General features: G+C 40.9%; 1 protein-coding gene across 2 annotated transcripts in view; it reads left to right on the forward strand.

The window, feature by feature from the left end:
• LOC140947361 (uncharacterized) overlaps window positions 1–12425 on the forward strand; it is a 49686-nt gene extending 37261 nt beyond the window's left edge. For both annotated transcript variants that reach the window (XM_073396435.1, XM_073396436.1), the window contains 16 exons: window positions 45–212; window positions 322–462; window positions 1726–1877; window positions 1971–2170; window positions 2366–3063; window positions 3990–4130; window positions 5537–5704; window positions 5806–5946; window positions 6043–6194; window positions 6478–6671; window positions 7230–7909; window positions 8388–8528; window positions 9336–9503; window positions 10050–10190; window positions 10834–10985; window positions 11446–12425. In XM_073396435.1, coding sequence (XP_073252536.1) covers window positions 45–212; window positions 322–462; window positions 1726–1877; window positions 1971–2170; window positions 2366–3063; window positions 3990–4130; window positions 5537–5704; window positions 5806–5946; window positions 6043–6194; window positions 6478–6671; window positions 7230–7909; window positions 8388–8528; window positions 9336–9503; window positions 10050–10190; window positions 10834–10985; window positions 11446–11653 — 3645 coding nt within the window. In that variant the 3' untranslated portion in view covers window positions 11654–12425. The remainder of the gene's footprint in view (window positions 1–44; window positions 213–321; window positions 463–1725; window positions 1878–1970; window positions 2171–2365; window positions 3064–3989; window positions 4131–5536; window positions 5705–5805; window positions 5947–6042; window positions 6195–6477; window positions 6672–7229; window positions 7910–8387; window positions 8529–9335; window positions 9504–10049; window positions 10191–10833; window positions 10986–11445) is intronic.
• Window positions 12426–12726: the final 301 nt, after the last annotated feature.

Raw genomic sequence — 12726 nt, forward strand, 5'->3', positions numbered from 1 at the left:
AAACACTAACCGTTTGTTTGTTTGTTTGTTTTTTTTTTTAACAGATAAAGGGGAAAATGCCTCCTACGTCATTTTATCAATCCCTGCTTCTCCGAGAGTTCTTCTTTTTGATGGCTGCTAACAATCCTAACTTGCATAAGATGGAGAACAACCCTCTCAGTGTTCAATTTCCGTGGGAAGAAAATGCTGAAGGGCTGGAGAAATGGAAGCAGGTAGGATTCATTTGTTTTACGTTCCCATCGCTGGATTTTAAGGTGGGGAAAATTCTGCAAGTGAAGCGTAGTTATTTATAATATGTGTTGTTGTTATATTGCTTATCAGGGTCGTACTGGATTTCCTTGGATTGATGCAGTAATGCGGCAGCTTCGTGTAGAAGGATGGATTCCTCATGTGGCACGTCTAGCCGTTGGATGTTTTTTGACAAGGGGATGTCTGTGGATCAACTGGGAGGAGGGATATAAGGTATGGAAAGACGAGGAACAACTGAAGCTTTTAGAGTCAAGACAGAATCTGTCAGGAAATTGAGTAATTTCAATTTTCAGTGGGCAAAAACCCTTTACCAGGATAATTTAAGGAATTATTGCATTTTTTTTTTACACTTTTCAAGGGCTAAAGATGTAATTAGTCATCTGTAGTAACACCAAAGAAATTCTTATCAGGGCCGGCCAGGGTTTTTGGGTATACAGTATATTTGCCTGTCCCAGACTCTCAGATAGTATAGTGGGAACGTATTAAAACGAGCAAAGCGAAAACTCCCCAGCCCCCGCGCGGTTTTCGCATTTCTTATTACTGAACGACTTTCCACCACCATCTCGGAGCCTGGAACAGGCTAACAGTATATGGGGTATTTAATTTTAGATGTACGTTATTTTTATGCTTAAAATTGGGTATAAAGTATTCACTCACGACTAATTTTGGGTAAAAAGTATATCGTGGTTTTCTTAATTTTGGTATTTTACACGATTTTTAGTATAATGTTTGGTATATTGGAAGGTTTATTTCGGGTATTTTGGTATTCCACTACCCACCTTGGCCGACCCTGTCTTATGGAAGTCCGAGAAAATAATATTAAATTTCACAAGAACTGTGAAAACACAGGTAAAATTCTGAAAATTTTATCGGTGTAAGGTGTCATTTTGTGAAAATTTGACATTTATTTTCTCGGGCTCCCATAGGAAATTTTCTTTGGTGTTATTACAGATGACTAATTACATCTATAGCCCTTGAAAAATGTCAAAAAGAATGCGATATGCTTTAAAATAATATGGTTCAAGGTTTTTGTCCACTGAAAATTAAAATTACTCAATTTCCTGACGGATTCTGTCTTAAGGTCTTGGTGTGTTTGAGGGAGCTTGAAGGACTACTCAACCAGTTCTTTCTTTCACGTAGCTTAGACGCCTTTGGGAGTAGTGATGGCTTGGTATTGCCCACCTTTGTCCGGGAAAAATTATATTTAAGGGACTCTAAAAAGTGTAATTAAGTGTGTTTTAGCGAGTAGTAACAGTTTTGATAGTGGCACCTACATTTACTTGCATTTGGTTTTTTTTTTTATCATATGATTATTTGTATTGACCAAAAGTGACGAGAAAACAAATATCGATTTATTGCCCTCTTAGAACATTATTTTTTTTAGTGGCTGGCGCGTCTTGAGTGATTATACGGCGTTTTTTGTCTCTTCTGGGGCTTCGTAAAAACCCCAACTAACGTTTTGAATGTCATCTGCAGGTGTTTGACGAACTTCAACTGGATGCAGAATGGAGTCTTAACGTTGGCAATTGGCTTTGGCTTTCAGGAAGTACATTTGTTAAGGAGCATATTCCATGGTTCTGTCCAGTGGAAGTTGGAAAGAAGATTGATCCTTCTGGAGAATACGTCAGGTAAAGTAGAGCAACGTGTTTCCAATGGTTTTGTTTCTTTTGGAAGAGAAGGAAGAGAGGTTGATTTTATGAAAACCTTGATTGCCTTTTCAGGAAATACGTGCCTGAAGTGAGTGGTCTTCCCACTGAGTACGTTTTTGAGCCTTGGAAAGCCCCAGAGTCGGTGCAAAAAGCGGCGGCATGTATGGTGGGCAAGGATTATCCATTACCAATAGTTGACCACCGAGAACAGAGGAGAGTATGCGTGCAGAGGTTGAAAGAGCTGGCTGAGATGGTTGGCACTAGCAGATCAGGTAAAAAGACAGATAGTTTGTTCTCGTAGTGGAAGCCTTGTGAGGTGGTGTTGTGTTGTAGGGGTAACATTTGCTGAAGATCAATTCTGTGAGGTAGATACGGTTTAATACAGAAGTTGGTTCTCGTAAGAGTTGATGTGTGCTTCCCACCTCATCGAAAATACTAACTCATCTCACGTGTCTTGTTTTCTGCAGTGGACGTAAGAGGACACACAAGTGTGCATTTGTTTCGAAAAGACCTCCGGCTCCATGACAACCCAACCTTACGTTCATGTCTGGAGGGAAGCGGCACGTTTTACCCAGTGTATATATTGGATACTGAGGCAGCTAGGCGGAGTAAGATTTCTGCCAACCGTTGGAACTTCTTGCTGGAATGCCTGCATGATCTGGATAGTCAGCTGAGACGGCTTGGATCTCGTCTGTTCGTAGTGCGCGGCAGGGATGTGGAGGTGCTTCCAAAGTTGCTTTCTAAGTGGGGAGTATCGCGCCTTAGTTTTGAAACTGACTGCGAGCCTTTTGGTGCTCAGAGAGATGCTGTTGTACAGAAAATAGCAGAGGATGCTGGTATTGAAGTTTTGAGCAAAACATCACACACACTGTATGAGCCAGGCCAGATTTTACATGCTAACCAGGGAGTTGTGCCCATGCTGTTTGAGGATTTTGTGAGAGTTGTGGAGGACAGTGAATTGACCGTTCCTTTTCCAGTCGGTGATGTTGGGAAACAAGGGATGGGTGGTGTTGTTACACCAGTAGCTATTGATCACCATTCAGAATTTGGAGTCCCTGAATTGAATGAACTGGGAATGAAAGACAGCCGACTGGTAACTTGTACAGGCGTGTGGAAAGGAGGAGAACAAGAAGCTTTGAAAAAAGTTTTTACTTTAGAAGGAGCGGTAAGGAATATTTGTGTTTTTGCCAAGTAATAAAAGCGTGTAGTGCGCGTTTAGTGATTTAGGGTATTTACAGTTTGCCTAGACCCTATTAAAATATTTTGACTCTGATTTTGGTAATAGAATGTATGGGATGAAACAAATGACGTCCTAGTTCTTTCTTTTGAACAGAATTCGTTATAAGACAAGTTGCCTTGTCCGTGTTTTTGTTGTTTTTTACTCTCTGTTGACCTGTGGCGCCCCTACGAACGGTCGTTTTGTCGAGTTTTCGATGTCGATGTTTATTTCAAAAAAGATTTTAAAGCTTCGTACCTTCCAGAAAAATGGTGTTCGAACTCGTCAAATTGGCCGTAATGGAATTTGTCCGATTTGTCTTTCGGTGCAATGCTTTTTGAGTTTCAGGTTTGATTATTAACAACAGCAACAAGAAATGAATTCATCAAGGTCGTATTTCTTTTCTGTTGGTGAAAGCAACTTAGGGGTCCTTGAAATATTTTGCTTTTACGCAGGCTCTGAAGCGACGGTTGATTTTTTTCTCGTCCAAGGTATATAGTTCTGGAGAAACGAGAAATTGCGGAGCCTTCTTAAAGGTAGCGCTTTGCGAGCGGTTATGAAAAAATTCGAAACTCAAGAAGCACCGAAAGACACATAATGGCAACTTGGCGACTTCGGATGATCAGCTCAATAGTCGTCAGCTTTTTCGTTTTGGAATTACAACTCGAAATCTTAGACTCGCCCAAACAGCCTTAGACGGGCGCCGGAAAAAAAAACGGCCTGTTAAAAATACAACACAAACACAACGTAAATTAAGTTAGGACATTTTATTTATTCCCATACATTCTCTTATGAAATTCAAAGGTTGCGTGTCGGCTGTTTATTTTTACATTTATTTACTCATGTATTTATCGACCCTCTCTGCTTATATTTAGCTGAAAAAGAACGATTTCGAGAAAATACCGTTAAATTCAGGATCCATTCTATCGTCTGGCACCCACTTAAGCCCTTACCTGCGATTTGGATGTTTGTCGCCTAGAGTGTTGTGGCACTTTTTTACAGAAACCTACGAAAAGGTAAGTGACGATCGTTGGAAAGTAAAGAAAGAGTCGTTCAGTATGTTTTTATGGATAGTGCGTGCTCACGGTAATTGCAAACAGGTTGCTGGTGTATCAGAAATCGAGCGAGTGAGTCGAACTAGTGAATATATTTGTTACATTCATGCTGAGACGTTTATCGTTGTTCTATGCTTAACCGTTTTTTCAAAAAATCTGAAATGACTTTGCCTTTGCAAGACGTAAACTTTTAAAATTTATAACTATTTTGAGGATATAAGATAATCTTGGAATTAAAAGCAATCTTAACTGTTCCGCCAGTTGTTCTGAATATTGTTGAAAAGCGGTGCAAAAGCAGTTGTAATTTAATTGAAATGGCCGTTTTGAACAACATAAGACAAAGTAACTCCCATTAAAAAAACGCATAAACTTACGTCTCGTTCGTTGTTGTTGTTTTATGCCCTTCTACTGTTGTTCTGCAGGCCCTCTACAATGTTTGCCTGACACAGTGCCATACACGAAGCTAATATTCATCTATTTCAATTTTCGAACTGTTCATTTTTTATGAGAAAAACTTATTTCTTTTCGTTTTTATTGGTCAATCCAAATTTACATTTTTATTTTCTCACTACCCACAAATAGCAAAGGCTAGTCTACGTGGGCAGTGTCTCTAAAGAACAAAATACGCACTCCTAATGGTATTCAATTCGCAAGTAAACGAAACTAATTTAGAAGAAAACTTTAAGTTAAAACAATACTGAGGGTAACTAGAATACAGAATGTAAATCAGAAACTTACCGGATCAATTTAGGCTTCTGGGGAAGTGACCACCTACCCCTCCCCTAAGCCAACATTTAGCCCTAAGTGAGAAGTAAGTGATGATAATGGCTTAGGGGAGGGGTAGGTGGTCAGCTTTCCAGAGACCTAAGTTGATCCAACCTACCAATACAATTAATACGACGATTCCAAAGATAATAAGTTGGTGAGTTATGGACGACTCTCCTCAAGTCTCAACAATTTTCCTGCTTGAATGACCGCGAGTCACTCCGCGAAGCGAGGGCGCTGCAAGCACCTATAAAAGGCGCGAAATTCAAGCACCGCTGAGGCTTTCAGTTTTGACAAGGTGAACTGTTTTTGTCGCACATAAGAAAACATCGCTTGAGATTCTGATTGGACGAACTATTTTGTTAAATGTGAAAAACATTGTCCGCTTATCTGATTGGCGAGAACTCTTTTGCGAATGAAATGTTACGACAGAGCTTTTCAGTGACTATATTTGAGTATGTACATAATACTATTTGTTCCTTCAACCTGTGTTATTAATATTGTAGAAATTATATTTGGAGGATTGCTATGTGTCCTTAACTAAAAGTTGCATATCATGAACCATGTATTTAGACGATACTCTTTTAATGCACTGCTTGCAGGCAAAAGGGAAAAGCCCACCTACGTCATTTTACCAACCCCTGCTTCTCCGAGAGTTCTTCTTTTTGATGGCTGCTAGCAATCCTGGCTTGCATAAGATGGAGAACAACCCTCTCAGTGTTCAGTTTCCGTGGGAAGAAAATCCTGAAGGCCTACGGAGGTGGAAACTGGTTAGTTTCGTAAAAAAATTATATCACTGAATTGTTGCTTGACAGAATTCTGTAAGTAAGGTTAAAATGGTTTGCCTTATTGTTTGTGTTGCATGTACTAGGGTACCACTGGATTTCCTTGGATTGATGCAGTAATGCGGCAGCTTCGTATAGAAGGATGGATTCCTCATGTGGCACGTCTAGCCGTTGGATGTTTTTTGACAAGGGGATGTCTGTGGATCAACTGGGAGGAGGGATATAAGGTACGGAAAGAAGAAGAGCAAGTCAAGCTTTTAGAATTACGGTCTTGCTGAGTTTAAGGGAGCTTAGCAGACTAACATTTTGAATGTCATCTGTAGGTGTTTGATGAACTTCAACTGGATGCAGAATGGAGTCTTAACGTAGGCAATTGGCTTTGGCTTTCAGGAAGTACATTTGTTAAGGAGCATATTCCATGGCTCTGTCCAGTGGAAGTTGGAAAGAAGATTGATCCTTCCGGAGAATACGTCAGGTAGGAGAGGGCAACACTTTCGATGCCCTACTATTCAGTATCCACAGTAGTTGAGTTATAAGGATGAAAAGCAGGTTATCTAAACTCTTAAACCGTCAAGGCGCCTTTGTCAAGCCACAGTGATAATGTGACTTGTTAGCTTGCATTAATTGAGGCGATTTCTTGAGAATCTTAAGCTACCATGTAGAACCCTGTTCTTTTTTATTTTTGGCTCTTGGAAAGGTTCACGTCAGTACGTTGATTTACATCTGAGATTTTTTCCCCTTTTCATGAATGTTTGTAGGAAGTATGTACCCGAGGTGAGGCGATTACCTTTGAATTACTTGTTCGAACCATGGAAAGCACCAATGGGAGTTCAAAAGAGAGCTCGGTGTATTGTGGGTGAGGATTATCCTGAACCAGTGGTTGATCACATCGAACAGCGGAGAATCTGTGTTGAGCGCTTGAACGATATGTGCATTTCGTTGGATATTTCAGGTATGTCTGTAGATTTAGCTACGAAACGTTTTGAGTAGGGATCTGTTTAACATCCTCGGTGAAGATTGTATCGACCATGGTGAGCCTTCAGCAAGACCTTATAGTTCTAGATTGTTAGACGATATTGAGCGTTGCAATTTATTTTGTGTAGTTCCTGCTGCGTCACAAATTACCAAGTACTGAACGGTTTCTTTTGTTGATAGATAAGCGAAGTACAGGTTCAGTTGTCTAGCGTAGAATAAAAATTTTGTATTTCATCATTGGCCATGCCTATCAGTAAATGCCTTGACTCGAGTTTTCATGTAGGAGTACAAACATAATCGTTGAGGCTATTTTCATATACTTATTCGGTAAGCTATAGATACATGTAAAATAGACTGCTTGTAGTCCGCCTTTTCTGTTAAAATCCGTCCAGTTTTCATCCCAGCCAGCGTGTCTGCAAAAAATGACGTTGCAATGTGCATGGGTTACGTGTGGAGCTACTTTGAAAAGAAAAATATGAGACCGCTTACCGTCTATTTGTAATCCAACTGGGAATTTGTGGCTTTTATCTCGCAGGTCACAGGAGCCTTCACTGGTTCAGAAAGGACCTCAGACTTCACGACAATCCCAGCCTTATAGGGTGTCTTGCCAACAGTAAAGTGTTCTACGGGGTGTACGTCCTAGAGTGTAGTTCTGAAGGAGGGATGAATGTCAGCCCAAACCGATGGGAATTTCTTCTGCAGTCCCTTCGAGACCTTGACAACAGTCTAGTTCAATTGGGCTCACGCCTTTTCGTTATCAAGGGAAGACCTGTTGACATCTTGCCTTCTCTTTTCAAGGAGTGGGATATCACCCGCTTGTCGTTTGAGCCTGACTGTGAGCCTGACTGTAAGGCCCGGGATATGGTGATCACGAACCTTGCCCAACAAGCTGGAATTGAAGTTATCAATCGTGTCTCACACACTCTTTATGATCCTGAAACGTTGTTGATGTCAGCGGGTGGCAGGGTACCACTTCAAATCGATGAGTTTAAGGAGCTCGTGTTGTTGCAAGGGCGACCAGAGATGCCCGTTGCAACAGTTGACAGAAAACGGTTTAGCTCTTGCACGACTCCTGTAGGCGAAGACCATAACAAGAGGTTTGGAGTCCCAACACTGGAGGAGATCGTTTTGCACAAGCCACTTACTGTGTCCTCTCGGTTTTACGGAGGTGGGGAGAGAGAAGCCTTATTAAGACTGGAAAAAGCGCTGCAGGAGGTAAATGGCTTAGCTTACTGCCTCTAGCTTATTACCTAACAATCGGTTTAAGTTTAATTCCAGTTTAATTCTTTCACAACGGTGAATTTTCGGATCTCAGAAGAAGGCAAAACCTTCGTCTCGATCTTTTTAAGACCTTGACTGATGGTCCGGCCGAGCCTGCCTCTTCTCGTGCACAACCAAATGAGCAAACAGAATGGCGTTCAGCTTTATTAGTTGAGTAGTAAGACAAACGCATTCGATCAGGTTGATGTAGAATACTTAAAAGATCATTAAAATAATCACGCCCCATCATCCCGGCTGCGGTCAATTTTAGTTCAGCGTAGTTTGGAAAAAGTAGTTCCGTACTTGACACTTTGTTTTGTCAGTTATTTTACTGAAATACGCCGGTGTTTTGAAATCAAATTCTTAAGATTGATGACTTAGAAACTGAAGTAAACGCCTCGCAGCAATGTTTTGTGTCGGTTTCTACTTGCAGATGATAATTAATGACTTCTGTGAGCCACACTTGACTGCCAGCTCCTTAATGCCATCGGAGATCCATTTGAGTCCTTACTTGAGGTTAGGCTGCTTGTCTCCTAGGCTGTTTTACCAGCAAATAACCCAAGAATATATCAAGGTATGTCATCCCTTGCGTTATATTAAGAATATATCTGTAATTATCCTTAGTGATCCTTAAAAACCTTCAGTGTTCCAGTCTGTTTCCATTGTAGCTTTAGTGACCCAAGTTGATCAATTACTGCATGAAGGTGATTTGCCATGTTTCCCAATGTTTCTAAACTACTACTCAGAGCGCAGTTACTAATCGTTATAATTACGCGCTTAAATTCTTCTTTTTTTGAAATACTAATGTTGTTATCAGTGGGTAAGTAATGTAGCAAACAAATATACTGATATATTGTTGTTGCAGAAGTTGGTAGAAATAGCTGACACTTAATGACTGGTGTAGCTTGAGAAAACAGCCGACTTTTGGCGACGCCACCACTTGTTTCCTCGCGAAATGACGTCTGAGAAACGATCGCGGAAATTCCATACTGATGATGCGTCACTATCCAACTCTCGTTTGTGTTTTTTATTGGTTGAAGTAAGTTTCCCTCGCGGCATTACCAATCAGAAACACTACCCAGATGCGGTATTCACACGTCATCAGTATGGAATTTCTGCGCTCGTTTCTCAGACGTCATTTCGCGGGGAAACCAGTGGCGGCGTCGCCAAATGTCGGCTATTTTCCTCAGGCTATGACTGGTCCAGCGTAGACAAAAGTTGATATTTTTTAAGATTTAAGAGAAAAAAAAATTATGTCACGGTTACCTTTGGACTTCAGATATTTTGCATATGAAACCTCGAAGTAGCCAAAAAGCTCCCGCTGCTGTGGATGCGAAATTCCAGTCATACAAAAAATTATATATTTTTTTTAAATCCACAGGCCAAGACGTCAAACCCACCGCAGAAGATATTTAACAAGCTGTTATGGCGCGAGTTCTTCTTTACAGTTGGAAGCCAGCTACCGGAATCGCCTGAAATGGTCAACAACCCTCTGAGTCTCCAGATACCTTGGGAAGAGTCTGCCGAGTATCTTGAGCGCTGGAAACAGGTCAGTGATGTGAGGCGACAGTGTTACTGTGTTGACCTGTGTTCATCATGATAGTGTGAGAGTGCCGCTCCAGTCACTTATCAGACCTCTCAAGGTGTTACTTCCCTCTTGGGAGAGGAGCTTTGAAAACTTGAAAAGCAATGGTTGTCGAGATAAAATGGGACTTCTTTCCTTTAAATAAATGGAAATTATAGGACTTCTTTTTGCAAATTTAGCTTTTTTGAAAAAAACAGTACTGAAATGGGGCTTTTTCGCTACACTATAATGTATAGACTGTGATGCATGCCACAGCATTTTTTGGCAAACGTGCTTTTGCTTTAAAAGCATTCTCAAACTTTATGTAAGTAACTCAATGTTGGAGTCGTTTGGAAACCATAACATTTTTTGTGAAGAGGGTATATCAGCAGGATGTGATATGAAACACTTCTCGTGTTGTATGTACTAGTCAGCATTTTACTTTCATTATACACGTCCTTTGGAATTCACTTTTCGTTGTGGTATTTTCTCCATGAACCTAAACTAATGCATTGTAGCGTTATCTTTTAGGGTATGACTGGGTTCCCATGGATCGACGCCATTATGAGACAACTCCGCTCCGAAGGCTGGATCCATGACGTTGCTCGTAGGGCTGTTGGTTCTTTCTTGACACGTGGTTGTCTGTGGATTAACTGGGAAGAAGGATTCAAGGTATAACGACTGAAAATAATCTTACTAACTGTTGGTAATGGCTTGACACCACTTCGCATTAGCCGGGCGCGTTTTCAACGTAGGCTAACTTATAAGGTCCTCGTCGTCTGTAGCAGACTTCATACAGTGAACTCTCTAGGAGTGAGAGGCATCCGCCTATAGAGTCAAAGAAAGAGACTAAACAACAGCAGGGTCCAACTCAAGGCGTCCAGAAAGAGAGAGTTAACTTTAAACCAAAAGGTTGCTTCCTCTTAACGGGCACCTTAAATGGACATCTCCAGTTGGCCCCTACCTATAAGGCGAGCCCCTCTTTAAGAAGAACAGTTAGTATCGGTCCCAATGATGTCCGTTGTGTTTTAATGTATGTCACTGGTCCTCGTGCTGTTAAAACCACGTTACAATATATACGATCTGTACAACCAACCGCCCAATCCGTACGGACCTTTTAGAGTGTTTTTGGTCCGTATACGGTCCGAAAACACTTACTAAGGTAATTCGAACGCTGTCTTTGACGTTGCTGAGAATCGTGGATGGCTTTGTCGTTTGTTGATGTATTCCTTGTTACTTCAGAGCTTCTGAGATCAGGAGTTGGTTTATTAAACGTGGAGCCATCGAACTTTTTCATTGGTGCATTTTTTACTAGGTTTTTGACGAGTTTCAATTGGATGCCGAAAGGAGCCTGAACTCTGGCAATTGGCTGTGGCTGTCAGGGAGTACATATGTTAGAGAGCATATTCCATGGATGTGTCCAGTAGAAGTTGGAAAGAAGATTGACCCAACTGGAGAGTATGTTAGGTGTGTTGGTAAAATGTTTCTTTTGTCTACACTCAAGACTGGAGGGGCTAAGTTTATGTTAAGGCTCTTATGGCTTCGGTTTGTTGATTAAGCGTTCCAGGGGTCACCTCAGGGGTCATTAGAAGTCACGCTAGTCCTTAAGTGATTGTCACTATTGATTCCATCGGTGACCCGCTTTCGATGTAACCTATCAAGGGCTAACGATGGTGATACCTTTCCACTTCCTCGCTTTTAATCCTGGGCGGTATCTTGTGCGAGAGGCGGAAAGCCAATTATTTTGAAGCTATTCAATTTGCATCTCGGTTCTCCGTACGACTGCTTTCTCAACAGTTGGGCTAAAACGCGCCAAGAATTGTCCTGTCAATATGTTCTAAAAATGTTCACTTAATAAACCCAAAGATATCCAATACTACCCTTCCTATGTGGAACTTAAATGTCAATATTTTTGCCACTTTTTTAGGCGTTATGTCCCGGAGGTAAGAAACCTTCCTACAGAGTACGTCTTTGAGCCGTGGCTGGCACCACGTGATTTGCAGATGTCTTGCTGTTGTGTGATTGGTCAAGATTACCCTTCCCCAATTGTGGATCACGTGCAGCAACGAGCTATTTGTGTCCAGCGCCTTCGTGACCTGGCCTTCAGTTTAACTGCTGCTGATAAATTTATTTAACTTAAACCTCGGGGACGGTAGATTGATCCTATTTTAGAGGAAAACTGCTACTTCACGAATATTTTGCGACATTTTTTAAGCCAGCGTAGATGATGTGTTAACAACTGGCTTCATCGAACACAATGTATATGTAAAATGTAAATGCTTTGTTCGTATTGGCAGTGCACGCAAGTAACTGCTCCTTCTAGTTTTAAAGCACTCGACTCAGATAATTAGAAAAAAGGAATCCAAATAGTACATAACAGTATTGAAGAGCCCAACTGGCGATTTAACAAGCAAGGCTGAGGGGTTGAGTTAGCGAGTCACTGCGCATCTAACGCCCTTACCACTCGACCTCGTGTATTTTTTCTCTATTTTGCTATATCAACGGCATGTTTCTTTCTTAAAGGGGTAGAACTAATGGAGTAATATTAACCAAGAATTTCTCAGTTTTTTAAGTTATTATAAGTTGTTTGGATGAATAGGAAGAAAATGATCGTAACGTCCATATATAATCAAATTTTTCTCATCTGTTCTTATTGCTATTCGAAATTAAAAACGTGCTTTGTGCTGCTGTCAAGTAAAACTATTAGATGAAAAGTTATAGGAGAGACGTCGTAGAAAACTTGCATTGTAAGGAAAATGAAAAGGTGGTCTTGGAATAGTTTTGCGTTTATTAAGAGTCATTGTATGTTTGCCAAAAGATAAGTTATATCATAAAAATACGCTACAATTTGCTTGTTAAATGTTAAACGGTAAAGTGATTAAAAAAATTTTGCAAAAGGCAATAAAAGTTGTAAGTGGAATTGTTGTTAAAGAAGGAAGCTCGATTTCCAACGGCTGTCCGGGAAATGAGCCCACGCTCCTCCCCGAAAAGACTGCTCACTGATAGCGCATTTAGCCAATGAGATGCGTGTGTAAAATGTTCTCGTTCACCACGCAACATATTCTTTTTAGGGGCCGACCATACGACTTTTGAGGGGGTTGGGGTGGGGGGTGGGGGTATGTGTGATTTCAGAAAAAAATATCCTGCAGACTGATTTCGACCAAAAAACATTGCAAGGAGATACCTGTCAAACAATGGCTTTGTATGT

This window comes from Porites lutea, chromosome 9, assembly GCF_958299795.1.
Source record: "Porites lutea chromosome 9, jaPorLute2.1, whole genome shotgun sequence".
NCBI lineage: Eukaryota > Metazoa > Cnidaria > Anthozoa > Scleractinia > Poritidae > Porites > Porites lutea.